This window comes from Netta rufina (genome assembly GCF_964035555.1).
Source record: "Netta rufina genome assembly, chromosome: 27".
Lineage (NCBI taxonomy): Eukaryota > Metazoa > Chordata > Aves > Anseriformes > Anatidae > Netta > Netta rufina.
Genome location: NC_140151.1, coordinates 3,727,839 through 3,746,133, shown reverse-complemented (window position 1 = coordinate 3,746,133; position 18,295 = coordinate 3,727,839). Strand labels below are relative to the sequence as shown.

The window sequence follows — 18,295 nt, the reverse complement described above, 5'->3', positions numbered from 1 at the left end:
TACACCAGGAACCCACCCAGCCCTGCAAGCAAGAGCCTCGTATCTTCAGCAGAGCACAGCCCCGTAAGCTTCCTAATTTTTTTTTTCCACACTACTTTTAAACTAACCCTTCAGTTTCCTTCCTCCTTAATGGCTCACTGCTCCAGCAAAGCCTGCCGCCAGCGGCTCCCCGGCTGCTCCAGCAGCAGGAGCGGCCGCAGGTGAGTCCCAGCGGGCGGAGCCGAGCCGAGCCGAGCCGTGCCGGGCCGCCCCCGGCCTTGTTCCCTCCCCTCTGCTCCGCTCCTTGCCGCTCGGCGGCGGCCGGCACTCGGGCGGCTGCGGGCAGTTGTCCCGCATGGCGGAGCGGCCCGGGCCGGGAGGCGGTGGCACAGGGACCGAGCCGGGCCGAGCCGAGCCGGGGGAAGCGCCGCCGGGATGGCCCGCTGGATCCCCACCAAGCGGGAGAAGTACGGCGTCGGTGAGTGCCAGCCCCAGCTGCTCCCCCTGCCCGGCTCCTCTGCTCCCCCCTTTCCCTTTTCCCTTGCTCCCCCTTTTCCCTTGCTCCCCCTTTCCCTGCTCCCCCTTTCCTTGCTCCCCCTTCCCAGCTCCCTGTGCCTCCCCCCCACCCCCCAAGCCCTCCCCATGCAGCACCTCCCTTCGCTTCCCCTGCTCTGTGCCTTTTCTTCCTCCCCTGCTGCTCAGCCCGCAGACCCTCGGTTCCTTTCTCCTCCCCACACTTCCTCCACTGCTACCTTCTTTTTTCCCCAGTTTCTGCCCTCTTCCACTTTCAAGTTTCAGCCGCCGGCATCCACTCTTTGGACCCGTGCGGATGGAGGCTGCGTTCAGCGCCCGCCCTTGGAGCTCTGGGTCTGTGGGCTCAGGACTGACCTTTGTAGTTTTGCCTCTGCAGCGTGTTTAACAGCACGGAGAGATCTAATGTAGCAGCAGAAATGCCTGCTGTTGTCCCCAAACGGAACTGTGGATAGGAAAAGTAACGCCAGGATAAGAAGTTTGCAGTGTGGGAATTGGGGATTCTGGGGGATGGCTTTGCAGGGGGGGTGGAAATCTTGACAGTGATATTTTGAGGTGAGGGGAGGAGCAGTGAAGGCTTAACTGGCACCTTGTGCCTTCTGCCCTGTCCCGATAACAATTAAAAGGAGGAGGTTGGACACTGGCTTGCCTCTCTCTAGGCGGAACATAACCAGTGGTGCTGCCGATAAGTTCCCATTTTCTTGCAAGCGTGACAAATCAAAAACCACACAATTCTGAGGTTGATTGCAAGAATTGGACGGGAACGATATGCAGGAAGCCATGACTGACACACAGCTCCTTACAGTTTATTTTAATGCAGGGCGCTCTTTTGTGCCCTGTGGGTTCCTCGGTGGACTTTTTTTGATGCGAGGCAAATTTCTCATTTCATGCTTGCCAAGTGTCAGTTGCCCCAGCTCCCATGAGGTTGCTTGTTCAAGTTCAGTCCTTGGGCTGAAAAATGAGGGACCTCATCCAGCACAGCTTTGCGTAGTGACTCTGAAAACCAACTCGATTGCAAAGTGGCTTTGCAGGGAGGCAGCCTGCTCCTTGCAGGGCTGTGGCTTAAGTTTGGCTAAATAGCTTCAGAGGTACCGTATGCAGCACGGCCTTATCTAGTTCTGCTCTGGTAACCAGGAGGGTGTGGAGTGCTGTACGCCCTGAACTTTGCTTCTTTCTGGGCAGCCAATAGCCCAGGCTGTTTGTACGTGGCAGCCCGTGTGTATGACTTAGTGAGATTACTCCAAGCGTCAGGAATTAAAAATGTTGGGTATTACAACCAAATAAGCTACATAATCATAATTGAATGGCTGGGCTAGATCGTTGTGTGTTTTTTTTTTTTTTTTTTTTTTTTTTTTCTGTGCCCTTTTTTTTTTTTAAGCACAGCTTTGAGTAAGGCTCTGCTACCTGAAGAATGGCCTTGGGCAGCGGGATGAATCAGAGGCACTCCTCTAGTCAACATTTCATCTTGCTTCCGGGGTGATTTTTGTGTGCTGGCTTCAGCCAACTGCTGATTAGGACATCTCCTCTCCACAAAGGGCACTGGCTTGTGAGTAAGCAGGGTGGAGGAAAAATTACCTCTTCCCTTATGTTGCCGACCAAAAAGTGCTGGTGGGAAGCGTCCCCGTAGGTCTGTGCGTTCAGACAGCTGTGTGAAAAGGATGCTCACTTCCCCTGCCTGCAGACTCATGGACCAAACTGACCTAGAGGCTGTACTGCTTCCACTCTTGCTTTTATTTTGCAACACAGCTGATGGAGTTAATTCCCAGGCAGTAAACAGAATTATTTATGCAGTGACAAATTTTATCAGGCAGTGTCTGATACGTGGTGTTAATGAATCTTAATTTGGTCAGTTTGATATTCGCAGAGCTGTCGGTTTCCCGTCTGCAGTTGCATCCTGTGCCCTGTTAAAGCCTTGCTCTCAGGTGCCAGTCCTCTCTGCATTCCTGCTTAATGTGACTGTCAGAAACAATAATCAGGCCTACTCGTCATAGGCAGGCTAAGCGTGTTCATGGCTGTTTGTAGGATCTCAATTTCAGTCTGTAGGGGTACTAATACTTGGGATAGAATGTAGACTGATCACATGAGATGGAAAAGGTCCACTTCAGTATGGAAAAGTGCAGAGCAGGGGCATTAAGCTTCTTCTCCTGATGCCTCAATCTCAAGAAATTGACGTGGGTTGAAAGGAAATTGTGAGCCTCTTGTGCTGATAATGTCTGCTAGCCAGGGTGCCTGGTGGTACGAAATATGAAGGTGGCTGCGACAAGGGCAATGCCACTGGTTCTTGTAGTGTGGGCCCGTGGAGGGTAAGAACTTCACTCACTGGTAGCGTGGGCAATTTGATGGTTGTGAAGTGTAAAGCTAGAAGTTCATTCCTTTTAGAAACAACAAACACACGCTGGGTTTGTTAGTAATTCGCAGTTTGGAAGCTAACCCAGAGCTGCTCGCTTTTTTATTTATTTTTTAAATACACCCCTGTAAATCATACCAGCACAGTAGGAAATTCCGAGAAGTTAACGGTGTGACTCAGTGTCACTTGTCTAATCTTGGCGGTTCGGTTCAGAATGGTTTATCTCCTGGGTTATATTCTACAGATTGAGGGTTCAAATGGATTTGCTGCCTTCCAGGAGTTTTGTTCTCAATTGGTTAAACCTGTGAGTGCTACCTTTAGCGTGGATACTGCTGATGGCATATGGACTGAGTTTGAAACTGGAAATTACAGCATCCTAAGGGAAACATACGTGAGAGGCAAATGACTTTCAGTTTCTCACTCTCGATGACTTTTCAACCCAGTAACAGATGTGAGTTTGGAACCTTCAGCCTTGTAAAGGGACAGAAACACTGCTGATCGTCTGCTGGGCAACATCATGCCTTTTGAAGCAGCAATTGGGGGCCTCACTAAGCTTCCTTGCAATACGTTTCACCTCTAGGTTGGGAAGGAAAGATACTGAAGTTGGACGGTCTTTGCTCCAGACTCAATGAAGTACCCTATTCTTGGAGCAGTGCTTTTCTCAAAAAGAAGTTGGCACTTGCAGAATGGCTTTCACACAGACTCTGTTCTGTCAAAAGAGTTTGCACTGGAAGAAAGAATACCTGAATGGCTCCCCGCAGCTTTTAACTTTTACTTTCTGCTTGTTTTAAAATGATTAACTTAGGGAATCCACAGTTATTTATTTTTTTTCCTGCTGGCAGTGACACAGGCTTGCATTAACTTTAGCTTAAGTATTCCACTTCAGTTGTAAAAGCAATTCTTTCTTCGGTCATCAACTGCTCTTAACCTGTAAGTGTTCTTTGTGGACTGGAAGAGACCGTGCTCTCGGTGCTTGGCTTCAGCATGAAGTATGAGAGAAATCTGGAGTCTGTGGAATGATAAGATCACAGAGTCACAGAACGCTAGGGATTGGAAGGGACCTTGAAAGATCGTCTAGTCCAATCCCCCTGATAAGATGTTCCGTTGCAGTGTATCCAGGCTGCTATCAGAAGTAGTTGGAGCCCGTTTTTTTGATTGCTGCCTCATGCAGTCTGAAAAAGCAGCAATGGCAGCGTGGTAAGCCAGGGCGGGGAACTGAGCCAGCCCCAAACCAGTTCAGAAATAAAAAGTGCTGGGTTTCCAGCCAGAGTAGTTTCCAGATGACAGCAGTGATGCGTCAGGTACGCATGCTTTCTATGTCTTCTCTGACTGTGAGCTAACAGGATGAGAAGTGTTTATTTACAGTTCTGTAGGTGATTTGTGTATGTATCTACCCTTCAATCCACAAATATGGTCTCCTACAATGAGAATTCAACTGGAGTTCTGCTGAAAGAGCTTAGAGGCGTGAGGTCCAGAACAGCTCGTGTTCAGGTGAGGTTGGTGGCTTGCACCTGGAGGCACTGCTGTGGTCACCTCTTGAAATGTCTCTTTACCCAAAGTTTGGGGATAACAGCTGCTCACAGAGCTTGTGTGCTGGGACTGGGCAGGTTATCGTGCCTGAGCCTCTGCAGTTGAAGGTTGTAATGGAACATTTGCTCCACACACCACGAAATGCTTCAATCCAACAGCAAGCTTAGAGCTTGCAGCAAAAGGCTGAAAGCCACAAATTGCCATGTTCTGCTTGGAAGGAGCAGGAGAAACCGAAGGTATTATTTGTTGCCTATGGTCTTCCAAAATTGTTAGATGTATAACTTCGTATGTTATTATGAGCCCAGAAAACTTCACTGGTCAATGAGGTGTATCAATGAATTGTTTGTATTTTAGTAATCTTTATAGACTCAAAATCAGTCATGTTTTGGGTAGAAAGTGTCGTAAAATGTTGGGCCCAAGGGAATCTAATTGAACAAAGCACTTCAAGTAGTTTAGTGGAAAGTATTTTGGTTCGTCTGGTACATTTTTAAAGAAAAAAGTTGAGAAACTTTTGGGCAGCTCTAATTCCCAAGCTTTCTCTGCCTCTTCACATCCCATTCCAGGGATTTACATGTTGTATTCCAGCTATGCAAATACACGGGTGGCTGTTTGAAAGGGGCTGGCTTGTTTTGATCCAGTTCCAAAAGCAGCGGGGCCATTTGCTAGGGCTGAAATACCTCGGCCATGTTACCAAGAGCAGCTATTTGTTACAGGGGCAAGTAGCAGCCCCCAAGTTTTCAATCTATCATCTTTTATTGGGTGGGGGGGGTGTTGAATAGATTTTTATTTTTTTAACAGACAGGTAATTACCCCTAATAGTTATTGGTGACCTTTTAAACCCATTATATTTCTCCCTGCTGGAGGGACCAGCATGTAGGACTATTCTCGTCGCAAAGAAGTATTTACTCTGCTGAAATACCATGTGGTGGTTGAGTTACAATCAGCTGCGTCATGTCTTAGGAATGGCAGTAATTTTTCAAATGTAAACCAGTCCCTGGCAGCTACATTTGTGATTTATGTGAGCAGAAATGCAAAGGATCAGAGAGGAAGAGAGAGTGCTGCAGAATAAGATTTTCTTACTAATGGTTTGATTTGTGATGACTTCTGATACGCTTGGCCATCAGGTCTTGGTTTCATGTTCAGACTTCATATATCTTCTGCAAAGTTGTCTCGAAATCCAGTCTGTGATCAAAGGAGGCTCACAGCACTGATAGCAGTACATCATGTCAAATTAGAGCAAATTTCATATTTGTTTCAACTTGCTGCTTGCCTTGTGCTCCCCTTCCTGCAGGCTGCTGCTAATTGGCAACGTTAAGTGCACTCTGGTGTGCTGCTTTCCTGCCCAGGCTCCAGAAGGATGCAAGAATCTGGCTGCATCTGGATGCAAGAGTACCTGGCTGTATGAGCAGCCCAGATTAAGTAAATTTCTCTCTTTTTTTTTTTTTTTTTTTTTTTTTCAGAAAAGTGTGCTTAAGGATATCAAATTAGACATTTAGACCTACATCAGGTTAGCTTCATGGGAGATGTTGTTTAAAAAGGGAGAAAATGGTACGATGATAATATATTTACCTAAATTGGTGCAAAACCCTGCATGAATATTCTCCATCAGCTTAAGATGGATTTATTTGGATTGCAGCTAATCAGTTAGCAATAAGTTCAGGCTGGATTGAAGGCCCATGTATTGCCATGTGGGCAGCAACAGATTATTTTTTTTATTTCAGAAGGAATACCTAAAACTTACGTCACTTCAGTAGATGTTTATGTATAGAAAAGCACTGAGTGGTTTTATGCACCTGGTTTGTCAATGCATTATCTTACTAAGCATCCTCTTTTCTTTTCTTTTTCTTTTTTTTTTTTTTCTTTCTTTTTAATGTGATTTAACCTTTTCCTTTACATTAGGGCAAAATACTGTAAGGACTGAAGAAAAAGCCATGTCGTTCATGTCTTATTGCATCTTGATTCCGTTTTCATCTCCTGTTTTTATATAACGCTTTCAACTGCATTAATACATCCTCATCCAAAAAGCACATTGCACTGCTTTTTGCTGACAGGCTGTTCTGAAACATGCACTTAACCTTTTTTCCTGCAAGCTCTCAGATTCAAGATTCTCACTCTCGCCTTGATTTCTAGAAATTGAAGTTAGTCTCCCAGTGGCTTTCGCTCAGCACAAAATAAACTGGTCGTGTGCTTCAGAATTTGTTTGTACAAGCTTGCATCCTGTTCTCTTCTGTGTGTTTCTGAAAGGAACTTCATCTGTGCTAAATCGGTAAAAGAGCAGTCCAAATGCATGTGTCCAGTAAGTGGAAAATTCTTTATTTAGAAGAGGCTGTGAGGGAGGGGCAGTGCTGGAGACCACAGGGGGGGAGCTCTCCTGAGCTATCTACCAGATTTTTTGTGCCTGTGTGTGTGTGTTTGTGCTTTTTTCACTTTTATTTTTGGTCAGGGTTGATAGAAATTCTGAGTTTTCACAACAGAACAGCTGAGCTGTGTTACTTTTTTCCAGGAATGGATGGAGAGAAGTACCTCTTAAGTCTTAGTGCAGCTGCTTAGCTTTTTTGTTTGCTTGTTTTTGTTTTCTGTTATGTAAAGAATTATTGGATACTGCTCATTTCACTTGAAGAATGAGAAAGGAAAAAGAGATCTGATGAAGTGATTGCTTCTCAGCCCTCCTTCCCCTTACAGAAAGGAATGCGGAGAAGTGGCAGTAATGGAGTAATAGAAACAAGAAGCGTGCGGCCTTGAGGTGAAGCTGAATTACTGAACGAAGATGTAACAATGGAAATGGAGCATACGTGATAAAGATGAGCTGTGCCTGGCTGGATTTACGTGTGGGAGCAAATGTTAGGGAGAGGTTTTTTAAGAGCAGCGCTGTGTGTAGCCATTGGAACCAGGAAGGAACCTGTGCCTGCAGCAGCAATGGATTGGGGCTTTTGTACCCGGATTTTAACTGGAAGCCAGGCAGAGTTAACACCCCAAACCACGGACTGCTGAAAGCTGTGTTTCATTCACATCCTTGGAAAATTCCAGTTGTGGCTTCTTATCCAATTTTTAGATGGATCCCAGATCATGCTTAGGCATGCTTTGCTGTACTATTTTCTTCCGACATGTTTCTTTGTCAAAGGTGCAGAAACTTCCAAGTGCTGAGTGTAGCTGTGTTGCTGCAAGGTCTCTTCCCACCCCTGCATTTCCAGCATCCTTGTGCTCTCTCTCTTCATTCCTATCCATGTTACCAGTTTGTAACTTTCCAATTATTTCTGCCTGGGAACGAAGAGCTGACAGAGATTATGATGGGCAAGATTTGCCCAGTTGAAACTTTAAGGGCAGATAAGCGTTGTTGGGTGGGAACCCTGCCTGCCAAAATTTGCAGCTAGTCTCTCGAGTTACAGCCATTGTCTCGCCGGCAGCAGCTCAGATTTGCAGATCATATCATCATGGCAGAACATTAGGTCAAGCCTGCCAGCTGTTTTATGGGTGCTTTCTGTATGTCAGCAGAGTATAATACATCCCATTATTAGTCTTCTATAGGATTACTCATTTTTGCAAGTGCTTTAGTGTTTTTGAAGCTTACAGCACATAGCACAGAAGACCCTGTTGGGACAGCAAAAGAGCAACAACAAAACCAAACAATAAAAGCAAGGGGGGAGATTTAAATGTTTCTTTTAACTATGCATGGCCCAATACATGTTTTATTTGTGTTTACTTGCTGACAGCCAAGTAAATCTCAACGTGTTTGGAATCATTATTTTAAATTATATAGAAACAGCAGCAGTGCTGGATTTCAGTTTGCAGCCAGAGAATGAATAAATCAGCAGTCTGCTCTGCAGCTACGAGCAACCCTGGCTTCTTGAAGCTTACTGCCTTCGTAGCCTGCATTGTGGTAATGAAAGGGAAGGAGGCACAGGTGGGAAAGCTCTGCAGTCCATACGTAGTTATACTTTGTAGTAGATGTTTTTAGCTCTGGGCAAGCCTTCCTAAGTCTGTGATAAGGACAGTGAGTTTAGCTTTCAGAATGTAAAGTGAAGATAGAATTAAAAACCTTACCTGTTTGCTAACAACAGTTGTTATAAATCCAAAGTCTAGAACTTAATAGTCTTAGGATTCGCTCTCCACAGAGGCTAAACAGCACTGTCTGACTTTGACTGGAGTGTTTCCCTTACCAGATTCCTAAAATTAGTTTTCTGATCTGTACTGTGTCTCAGTAAAAACAAAAAGCAGCCTGTTGCTCCTTTCTTTCCATGATAGAAAACAAAAATAAAGTTAAATTAACCTCTTAGTTCTAATGTACCTACAGAATTTGTAGTGGAACCAATACAGGGAGATCTTGTAATTACAGAGCAAAATAGGGGTTGGTTTGTTTGTCTGTTCCTGTTTTCCAGAATATCTAGAGCCTTCCCAGCTCTGTTTTCTCCAGGGCAGAGAGAAGCTACCGTGAACCCACTCCTGGTATATAAGTAGCTGTCTTCTTCTCTAGGGCTACGCACATTTTCCATAACTACTCGTGTTCTTCCTCCATTTGTTTATTATGATTTGTGTCTACCAGTTAATGTTGAAGGTAATAACTGCAAAGCTTTCAACAGGAAAGCTAAAAACCTTGGTGCTGTTGACAGCAAGAAGTTTGAACTCTTCAGAGCAATATCTGATGTTTTCTTTCTGAGTTAATGGTGGTATTTTTTCTTTAATTCTTTATTCTTTTTGTTATTTATTTTTATTCTTAATTCTTTAATCAGTTTTTTAAGTTCCTCAGTTTATCAGCTGTGTCTAAAGTTTATTTGGTGTGTAAGTTGACCATGCAACTTACTGCTCCCAGAGTCCTTTCTCTTTTTTTGCTAATCCGTATTAGCTTGAGTCTGTCTTCCCTTGCTTTTGGTGCTTACTGTATTTCTTAAGTAGTTCCCTGTGAAACTAATCCTCTGGACTTCAAAGGCACTGCTGACATGCAAAGGACTTGTACCCATTTCGTGGCTTATTCTTACTTTGCACAGTAGAAGCAATATTTGTGCAAGTGTCTTGTGACTTTTGGCTGCTTTAATTCTGGGTATCGAGCTTGAGATGTGACGGTCTTGATTTTCAGGATCTGTCTCACTCCGTCTTTTTAACAGTCAAGCCTCTTTAGCTCTTGTGAAGCATCCAAAACTGCTGCTTGCATTCTGGAGCTTCTGCTGAGCTGTCTTCTGTTAATTAGATACCAGGCTAATTGTTCAGAGGTGTCAACAGGCTGGAAATACCAACCTCACTAGTACCAGCTGTGCCGACTGGTTCTGAATTTCACACTGGCCTCTTGCACATTCCTGTAGTTCTTTTGCCATGGGGTTGTATTTGCTAGCACAAATACAGCTAGGAGCTATGGAAGTTACTGATGAAAGTTTATAAAAACTGGGAAAACTTCAACCAATTACAGATTGATCGAGAAAGAATACAGGTATAATAATCTCACCCTGTCATTAAAAAGTGGAAAAATATACAACAGAAATTTGTCAGAGTTTCTTTTATATGCTAACATGGTAAAGGCACAAACATGGCTAAGCTTAAAACTGTCTTAGTCCAAAGTCATAAATGCATTTATCCCCTTGCTACCAAGTGAGGACTGTGTTTTCAGCTCCAGTGCATTTAATTTGTGGTAGAATGCCTAAAATAATGTCATGAATTTTGGTGCATTTGCCAGGAACATAAATAGGAATTACTGGACTGCTTTCTAGGTGGACAGTTCACTGCTGGCTTTAAAGACTGAGGGTGTTAAGAGTCCTCGTTGGACCAGTTGCAAATACAATTTAAGTTTCCAGCTTAAATGATTTAAAAAAAGGTCTTTTTGGTACAGTACAGACTGTACCTCCTAGGAAGATCTCCCAGGAGTAGAGCGGGGAGCATTGTTCAGAGGATGAATTGCTCTGGCAGCCTCTTGAAGCTTTCAGATAGGCGTCTGGCACATTGTCAGGATGTGTCTAAAAACAGTCATGATGGTTCTGTGGAGAGTCTTTAGCCACTTCTTGCACTCTCATTTTTGGAGGTGTTGCCGCAATAAAAGCGGGCCTCGGCCTGGAAAGTGCTGAATCTGGGCAAAAATTTCCCTGAGATACGAAGGCGGTAGTAATAATTTTTTGTTCTTGGGAAGGGTGCTGCTTTGATCTCCCTGGTAATAAAACAGGTTATAACTTCAGTTAGATAGTTCTAATGCTGTTACAAACTGTCACAGATAAACAGGGGGCAATTTGTTAGGAAAGAGGGTTTGTGTGTGTGTGTGTGTGGTTGTATTTATTTATTTATAGGAGTACCTGCCTTAAATATCGGAGGTCTTACTCTTGCAGCACTTACATTTTCAGTGCTCTGACAGTGTAATGGGTGCTTTGAGCTACAGAGAAGTGGAGTTTAATGTACAGGAATAAAATGAAACCACGGACATCCATTATGGAGAGCAATCCATTCCAAAGCCCGTGTGGAATAGGAAGCACTAAAGGTCCAGAGGCCGACTGAAATCCCTCTGGTTATGCATATTAGAAATGCTACTGGTGTTAGTCCTGCCTGGATGAGTTATCTCAAGGGCGAGCTTCCACGGAGGGGCTGTCTGCTGGCGGCAGAGAAGCTTTTGGCAGCATATCCCGAGTTTCCTGAAATTAGAGTTGGCCAAGCCGTGCTATGGATTCATCTCATGCAAATTGTGAGAGCTCGTCTGTCTCTTTCCAAGCACATTGATGGAAAGGGGAAAGCATTGGAGGCCTGGGAACACTTGGACACAAATTTGTGTCTGTGTTCCTGGTGGGTTGGGGCTGCAGCTGGTGAAATGGGATCCCTTAGCTGTGTTTCCCCTGTGGGTCTGTCAGCTTGAGTTCAGGGTTGCTGTGTGTAGGTGTGATGCTAGCAGGAGACAATGCTGAAGGTTTAACTCAAGTGAACTTGATGGTGAAGACTAGCCTGTAGGCACACTTGGACTGCGTGCTCAAGTGTTTTACTCATTAGACCTCCTCTCATCTCTGCCCTCTCTCCCTCTGGAAGCAATGCATACAGTGAAAACTTATTAGATAGTAGCACTCAGTTCTGTACAGTAGTATTTCCAAGTTTTCTTTTCATTTCCTTTGATGTTTTGCCCAGTAAGATCTAGGACAGTAATTTAAAGCCAGTGGCAAATTCACTTAATTCTTTTGAAAGTGCCACACACTTTCAAGTTGGAAATTAGCTGAGTAGTCCAATTTATCAAGTGATGGCTGCTTTGGTGCGGTTTTTTGTTTGGTTCGTTCTTTTGTTTCTACAAATCTGCTTGAAAATTTTGTTTCAGAAGTTGCTCTTGTGCTATTTTTAGGCACAGAAAGTACACTTTCAGGATTGGAGGCAAAAGACAGGGTGATTACACACTTTGTAAAATGCAGCAGTGATTGTGTGTGCCTTGTGAGTGAGCATCTGTTTCTTCACAGGCCATAAAAATGGAAACGTTCAAAATCAGAGGTTACTTTTGTGAAAACTGGATTGAAAACCCCTAAAAGGCATGTGCAATTGTCAACACCGGACTAGAAGCACTGCAGTATTCAGAAGGCTGTAGGTACGGACCCCTGTTCTGTAGGAGGTAGCCCAGAGTGTTTATGTGCCTGTTCTCTTCCAAGGCTCTCCAAAATGGAAAGTGCAGAGAAGATGCATAATATTTCCAGGGCTTCTCATGATACCAGTGGGCCAACCTGAATACAAACCAGATTCAGACACAGCTAAAGCCAATGGTAAAGCTGTTGAATTCTGGGATCATGTGACAGATGAAAGTGTTTTGAAGTTAGAACAATGCTTTAAAGGACAAGGCTGTGATTTAATATATCTTTGGGAAAATACTAGTCTTTCAGGCTAGGTGTTACTGCTCAGATTTCAAAGAGGCAAAATAAACCTGCAAGGCGTGGAAGATACACACCTTACAATAATATCAGGCACCTATTAACCTAACGAGATCTGTAAGTCACCTGTCATTATGGTATCCAGTTCCTGTAGCCTCGCCAGTAGATGAAAAGGAGCAGTCTTGTGTTGTATCGTGTGTATTGGGAAGGTCGCTGTGTCACAAACAGTTAAATGTATGTCGTGGTGACTGAATGAAATAATTAACACACCAGACTGATGTGTTTTGTGAAGTTAGAGCTGGTGAAGGATGCAGCTTTGATAGCACCAGGATCTGAGACCTCGCAGATTGCAGTATTAATAACAACATCGGCAGCTGTTGCGGCACCTTTCCTCCCTGAGCCAGCTTCATGCTGCTCAGAATTGAGTACCACTCCGAATGACAGCTTAGTGTCACTGGTGGCTTTTCCCCTTTATCAACTAAAGGAAGGTTGGCTCGATTAAGCAGCAAGATCTTCTGGCAGCTGGACTGTGAACTGTGAAGTCAAGGCACACCTTCCAGACCCAACAAGCAGTGCGTTGTCATCTTTATGGACTTAGGAGCTGCTTGTAGCACGTGAGTGCCAGATTGGCTGCTCCTGCACGTGTTCATTCCCCTTGAACACCGACATGCTATTGCACGTTGTTTGGTTTAAATCAACCAGACCTGGAATAGACCATGGCCTTAAAAGTGTCTTACACTGACATTAACACTTGTGATTTTATCTTTCATCTTGTATGTTTGCACACTGTTAGGTGGGCAGCACTATTGACTGCAGGAGATAGATGGAGGCTGGTAGAGCAACACGAACAAAGCCAAGGGCTTTCCTCTTAAGTATGGTCTAGGTAAGCTTGCAGATATCCTTAAATGATTGTAGAAAGAAGATGGATCAAGGCAGCCTGAAAAAAAGTTCATAAAAGTGTAAATCTTCAAGAAGAGAGAGGCCAGGCTATTTTCTTTCTCTGTGTATCTGCAAAAGGGGATATTTCGTGATGTTCCAAGGAGGCTAGAATTGTAGGGCTAGTAGAAGGAAATTCATTTTGATAAATCAAGCACTGGGATACATTGTCTGTAGTGTAGGAGTTGGCTCCCACACTGGTTCTGATTTATTCCTCCATTGGCTCACAGCATTCCCTCTTACTCCAGACATAAGCTGAGACAGCTAATGTAGATTAATTCTTTATCTGAGCTTAAAACCCCTAAGGGCTCTTTAGAGTGAAAATAACAAAAGGAAGTAGAGAGCCTGGTGAAGAAAATTACACAGCTAACAATTGTGTGTGTATTACCTATATGAATGCTACTTCCTACTATGTACTGTGACTCTGCTGTGCATTATTCTGGTACTTATTTTCAGGAAGATAGTTTAGAAAATTACTATGCATGTAAAAACAGCAGATACACGTCTGTGTGAATGCCCAAGTGTGTTTGGCTAGACTTGGTTTCTGGTGGGTTTCCTACTGTAGGTTTTCTTTGCTGTTGGTTTCCATGGCCTCGTTTGAGGAGAAGGCAGCGAGAGAGGCTAAGACTTTAAATTTCTTTTGTCTGGGCAAAATGTGGGACTAAGTGGGTGAGATTTCAAGGCTTGTGCAAGTGTTGTATCTGCCCATACAGACACTGGTTTAGTATGTCATAGTGCTATAACCAAAACGCTCCATGGCCTTCCTCTGCTAGCCACTGATACAAAAGTAAGCCCAGAAAAGTCACTGCTCATCAGGAAAACTTACTGTACAGTCTTGTCAGCGTAACTGGGGTATCTGTGTGGCTCAGATCACTGAAGCAGCTGCAGTCTGGCTAATTCTACCCCAAGCATGCTTAGGAAGAGGCAGAGCAGTTTATGCTGAGATGATATTACTGATACCAATATTAGCATTATGGTTAGGACATATATCTTTATCCTTTATTGCAGGATAGATGTACCGTGGGAACAGAATCTCCTTTATTTTCAGGCAGCTGCCACTGTGGTGTAAACGCTTTGCAATAAATAATTGAAGGGAAGATGACTAATGGGAATTCTGTAGGCATGAAAAGATGGAGATTATTTCTTTTTCCTTTATAACCAGTATGTCTTTTGCTTCAATAGTTCTGAATCATCTCAGCTTGCCCGATCCGAATCTACTAAGAATCTCTAATTAAAGCACAGGGGCTAATTTGTCATTGGGACTGCTGCTTGATGCAGAGCATTGTTGTGGAACCAACTGTGGTTTTTGTTGGTAGAGTGCAAAGCCATCAGAGACCATTAGATCATCTAGTTGGAACATTTATGTAATGCTTGTGAAGCCGTCCCTTTTCCCATGGGTGAGGTCGTTAAGTTGGGTTTCTCTAAAGCAATCCAGGCTTTGAGAGATTAAACCATTGATCCTAGCATATGATCCACAGGCTGTGATGGAGAAGGATGGGAATATCCAAATGTTGGTGGTAGCGTGACTGAGGAGGAAATCTTGCCCAATCCCAAATCTGGCAATCAGAGCATTTGTGCAGGGCAGACTGTAAAACCTTAGATTATTAGCCTGTCCCATCTCCAGGATAATACTCTGTTATTCAGAAGAAGTCAGAAACATCTTAGCGTGCTTTTTATCAGCTGGGTTTCTGGAATCACACTTGACAGGTGAGCAGCTCCCATCCCTGTTTGGATTTGGTTATTGGCATAGTCTTAGGCTGGACTCTGGGTGTTAGAAGCATGTTGAGGACAGCGTGAATCCTCCTGCTCTTCTCATGGTACATGGAAGGAATTAACCAAAAGTGACAATTTTGGAATTCAAATTAGAAAGGCCATACTATATTTTCATGTATAGGCAGATTATCTAGTTTCTCAGTTCATTTTTAATGCTCATTTTTTAAGATAACTATGAATGATTTTAAGGATAAGTAAGAATCCTTCCAAATGTACTCCTGTGCAAGAAGTCTGCCTGAATCAGTAAGATGATCAAGGTCTACCTCTAGCTCATCAAATGATTGACTCTGAAGCTTAATAATGGCTGTTAATTAAGCCTTCTTATCCAAATAATGCCACTATTCTGCTTTACATTCAAAATACTGAGCATTCGCTTCGAAGTTTGCAGAATCGAGGCCGAATGTCGGCCTCAGCCATTTCAGAAGGGGTCATTTTTTGCCTAACAGCATGTATGTTTCCCAGTGTTGAACCATGACTTGCTTTTCTGAAGATATCTGCCACACAAATCTTAATTATGCTATTTTCAAATTTTCAGACACAAATTCCTGGGTCGTACAAGACAGTTTTTTGCTCAAACATCAAAAAGCCTTTGTTCCCATTAAGAATTAATTCCTTGGGCAGTTCCTTGTTTTTTAAATAAAGCCACTGTTTTTTTGGTTACGTCTTGGCAGCAGACAGCATACCAGGCTTCTCCGAATGGGCCTGTCCAGCCTAAATGCCATTTCTTAACACAGGGCTGTTGCAGCATGAAGGCACATACTTCTGGTTCCGTACAGAAGTTTTTGACTCCTCGCTTGAAAGATGTAATGAGACGAAGTCTGGTCGTTGCTGCAGCACTGAATGTGATTCTTTGTTCGGAGGAAGCAAGGCGCAGCCCTTTCCTATCAGATAGTGGCGAGGGCAGACTTCAGAGAAGTGGGACGTGGCATTTGGAAGCTGTTATCGGGTCTCTGGGATGGGTGGAGGGGTGGTTATTTTGAGCCCAGTAAGAAATAGCGGATCTGGAAGTGGCTGTGTTTTCCAGGCCAGTAATCCACTTTTCAAATATGTTTAAGCAAGTTACTCTGCTTTGAATTAAACACAAAATGGTAGGTGACAGTTTCTGCCTCATTCATTTTAGTTTCAGATGTTTTAGCTAAGCTTCCCTTTTCAAGCTGTCTTGAAAATGAATTATGCTGTTATGGCTAAAATGGCTCAAGGAATTAATATTTAGTTTTCATCTGAGTGTGCTGCTGGTGAAGTCTATGTGCCGTTCAGTTCTGCCTCCTATTTCCCTGCATGTAAGAGAGAACAATCACTACCTTTCTGTCGTGTGTCAGTGCTGTTATGTGAAAGGTGCTGCATTAGTGCAGGAGGTCACTTCTCCAGGGATGTGTTCAGCTGCACTCTGAAGAGCTGATACAAGTGGCACTGAAGCTGATGGCACCGTCACCTTCTTCCCAAATTAATGGTGCCCATACGAACTGAAGGAGTAAGCCTGACACTGCTTTTGTTGAAATATTTGCCAAAATAACCCACTGGTTTCACTAAAAGCCAGGTCAGGCTCACTTTATTGCTGACAGACCTCTGGTGAATCAGGAATGTGCTGTGATTAATCTTGTCCCTTCGTCCAGCTGGAGATTGACAACGAAAGCTGCTCTTCCCATCAGAACCCTGCCCTGTGCCAGCCTGCCTCCAACTCTGCCTTCTCAGAAGCCTCCAGCTCACCACTAGCTATTGCTCAGCGCCCTGGAAAGCCCAGGCTGCCCCGGAGGTGTCCTTTGCCACACATTGCTCATGGTGCTGACTGTTGGGTGATGCTTCAGACCGAGCCGTGCACCCCCTGACATCCCCCTTGCTCACCCAGTTGTGCAATGCCTGGGGAGTTCCTCCAGATCTGTTTGAGGAGTCGCCTTCTGCCCTGGAGCATGAGAATTGCTTCTTATCTTCACCTACGTAACTCTGGCTGCTGTCATCGGCCATAAAGTTATCTGTTGCCCTCTTCAAACCACCTCCAGCATTTACTTTGCTGACCTTCCCTGCCGGTGAAGTGCTCAGGCTGAATGCACAGCTGAGGAAAATATTTCCTAAACCTACTTGCTGCTAAACAAACTGGGGAGCCTCCTTCATGCAAGTCAAATGATACAACACATCGCCTGTAGTTATACTTGAAGAATAAGTTCATTAAAACAAACCCAGTATCTCTTAAGGATCGGGGTTTTCTTCTCTGCCTCTTTGTTCAGAATAAATCTGTTAGACTTCAGTGCTGCTTTTCATTCAGGGCAACAAAAGGAGCAGAAAGGCTGTTCTGAAGTGAATTTCAAAGGACAAAATCTCAATGGAAGTTTAACTTGAAGGGAAAAGACTTAACTTCACATATTCCTACAAATTCTGTGACAAAAGTCTTTTTCTTTTTTTTTTTTTTTTTCCTTCTTCCCTCCTTGCAGCATTGTCAGGTTTTCGTAGGAAGGATTTTTATTTTTTCGTGCCGTGGCCGTGTTTGTTATGTGTGGCTTCCTTTTCCTTTTAAGTTGGAAGGAGGTCAGATTAAATACACATGATGAAAAAGAGGCTAAACAGTTCAAATAACTGCGGACGGACAGTTTCAGACGGGGCTGACTTGGAGCAGCAGGAAGCATCGGTTGCAAACAGCAGAGCTCCCAGGGAAAATATGCCAGCAATTTGTCTTTTATAACCTTGCACATAACCGTTGGGTAGGAGACTTTATATACAGTGGCCCTCTGTTCTTGCTTCATTCAGTCTAGCAAAGCAAGATATTAACAAATCTCGCCTGCCTTTGATGTACGGTGGCAGAAGCGTGTTCCTTCAGCTTGTAAGTGCTACATTTGGGGATGAGAAATCTTCCCTATAAAGCAGGGAGGGAGAAAAGGGAGTTGTATAGATAGTTGTTTCTCTTGGGGCTGTTGTGCTTTTGGAGGGGAAGGGAGCTGCATTCAGTGCTCCCTCTTCTCGGGGCTGTTGTGCTCTTGGCTTTTGAATGAGCTGCCTGTGCTCTCCAAAGAAAGGCTCGTCTGATGCCCGCCCACCTTTCTGTTGGGTGCTTGGTGCTGCTCAAACTGCTTTTGTCTGAAGCTAAAGCAGCAATTTTATGGAAAAATACAGGCTTGTGCTTATAGAATGTCTGTTTGTCCCAAAGAAACCCCAGGCAGCTAGAAATAATGTGTAGGAAACCCTACAGGGATAAGCACAAGTGCATTCCCACAAGGCAGCCGTTCCTCGCGTCAAGCCCAGCCCTGAAACAATCATTTGAAGGCAGCAAATAAAGCAGGGAGCCTGCAACCACGGGAGGAAACTTCAGAAGACACAATGTCATCAGCCAAGCTGGGAACAGGCTAAGATGCTGCTGTTTAAATCTCTTAAGTCTGGCAGCGCGATGGGATTAGTGGTGTCCGTC

The 18,295-nt window shown here is 44.1% G+C and overlaps 1 protein-coding gene across 1 annotated transcript in view; it reads left to right on the top strand.

Moving 5' to 3' along the window:
* Positions 1 to 414: 414 nt before the first annotated feature.
* Positions 415 to 18,295, top strand: part of DOCK5 (dedicator of cytokinesis 5) — a gene marked incomplete at both ends in the record, with an annotated part of 78,616 nt that continues 60,735 nt past the window's right edge. The window contains one exon of the mRNA XM_084302411.1: positions 415 to 457. Within this exon, the coding sequence (XP_084158537.1) occupies positions 415 to 457 (43 nt within the window). The remainder of the gene's footprint in view (positions 458 to 18,295) is intronic.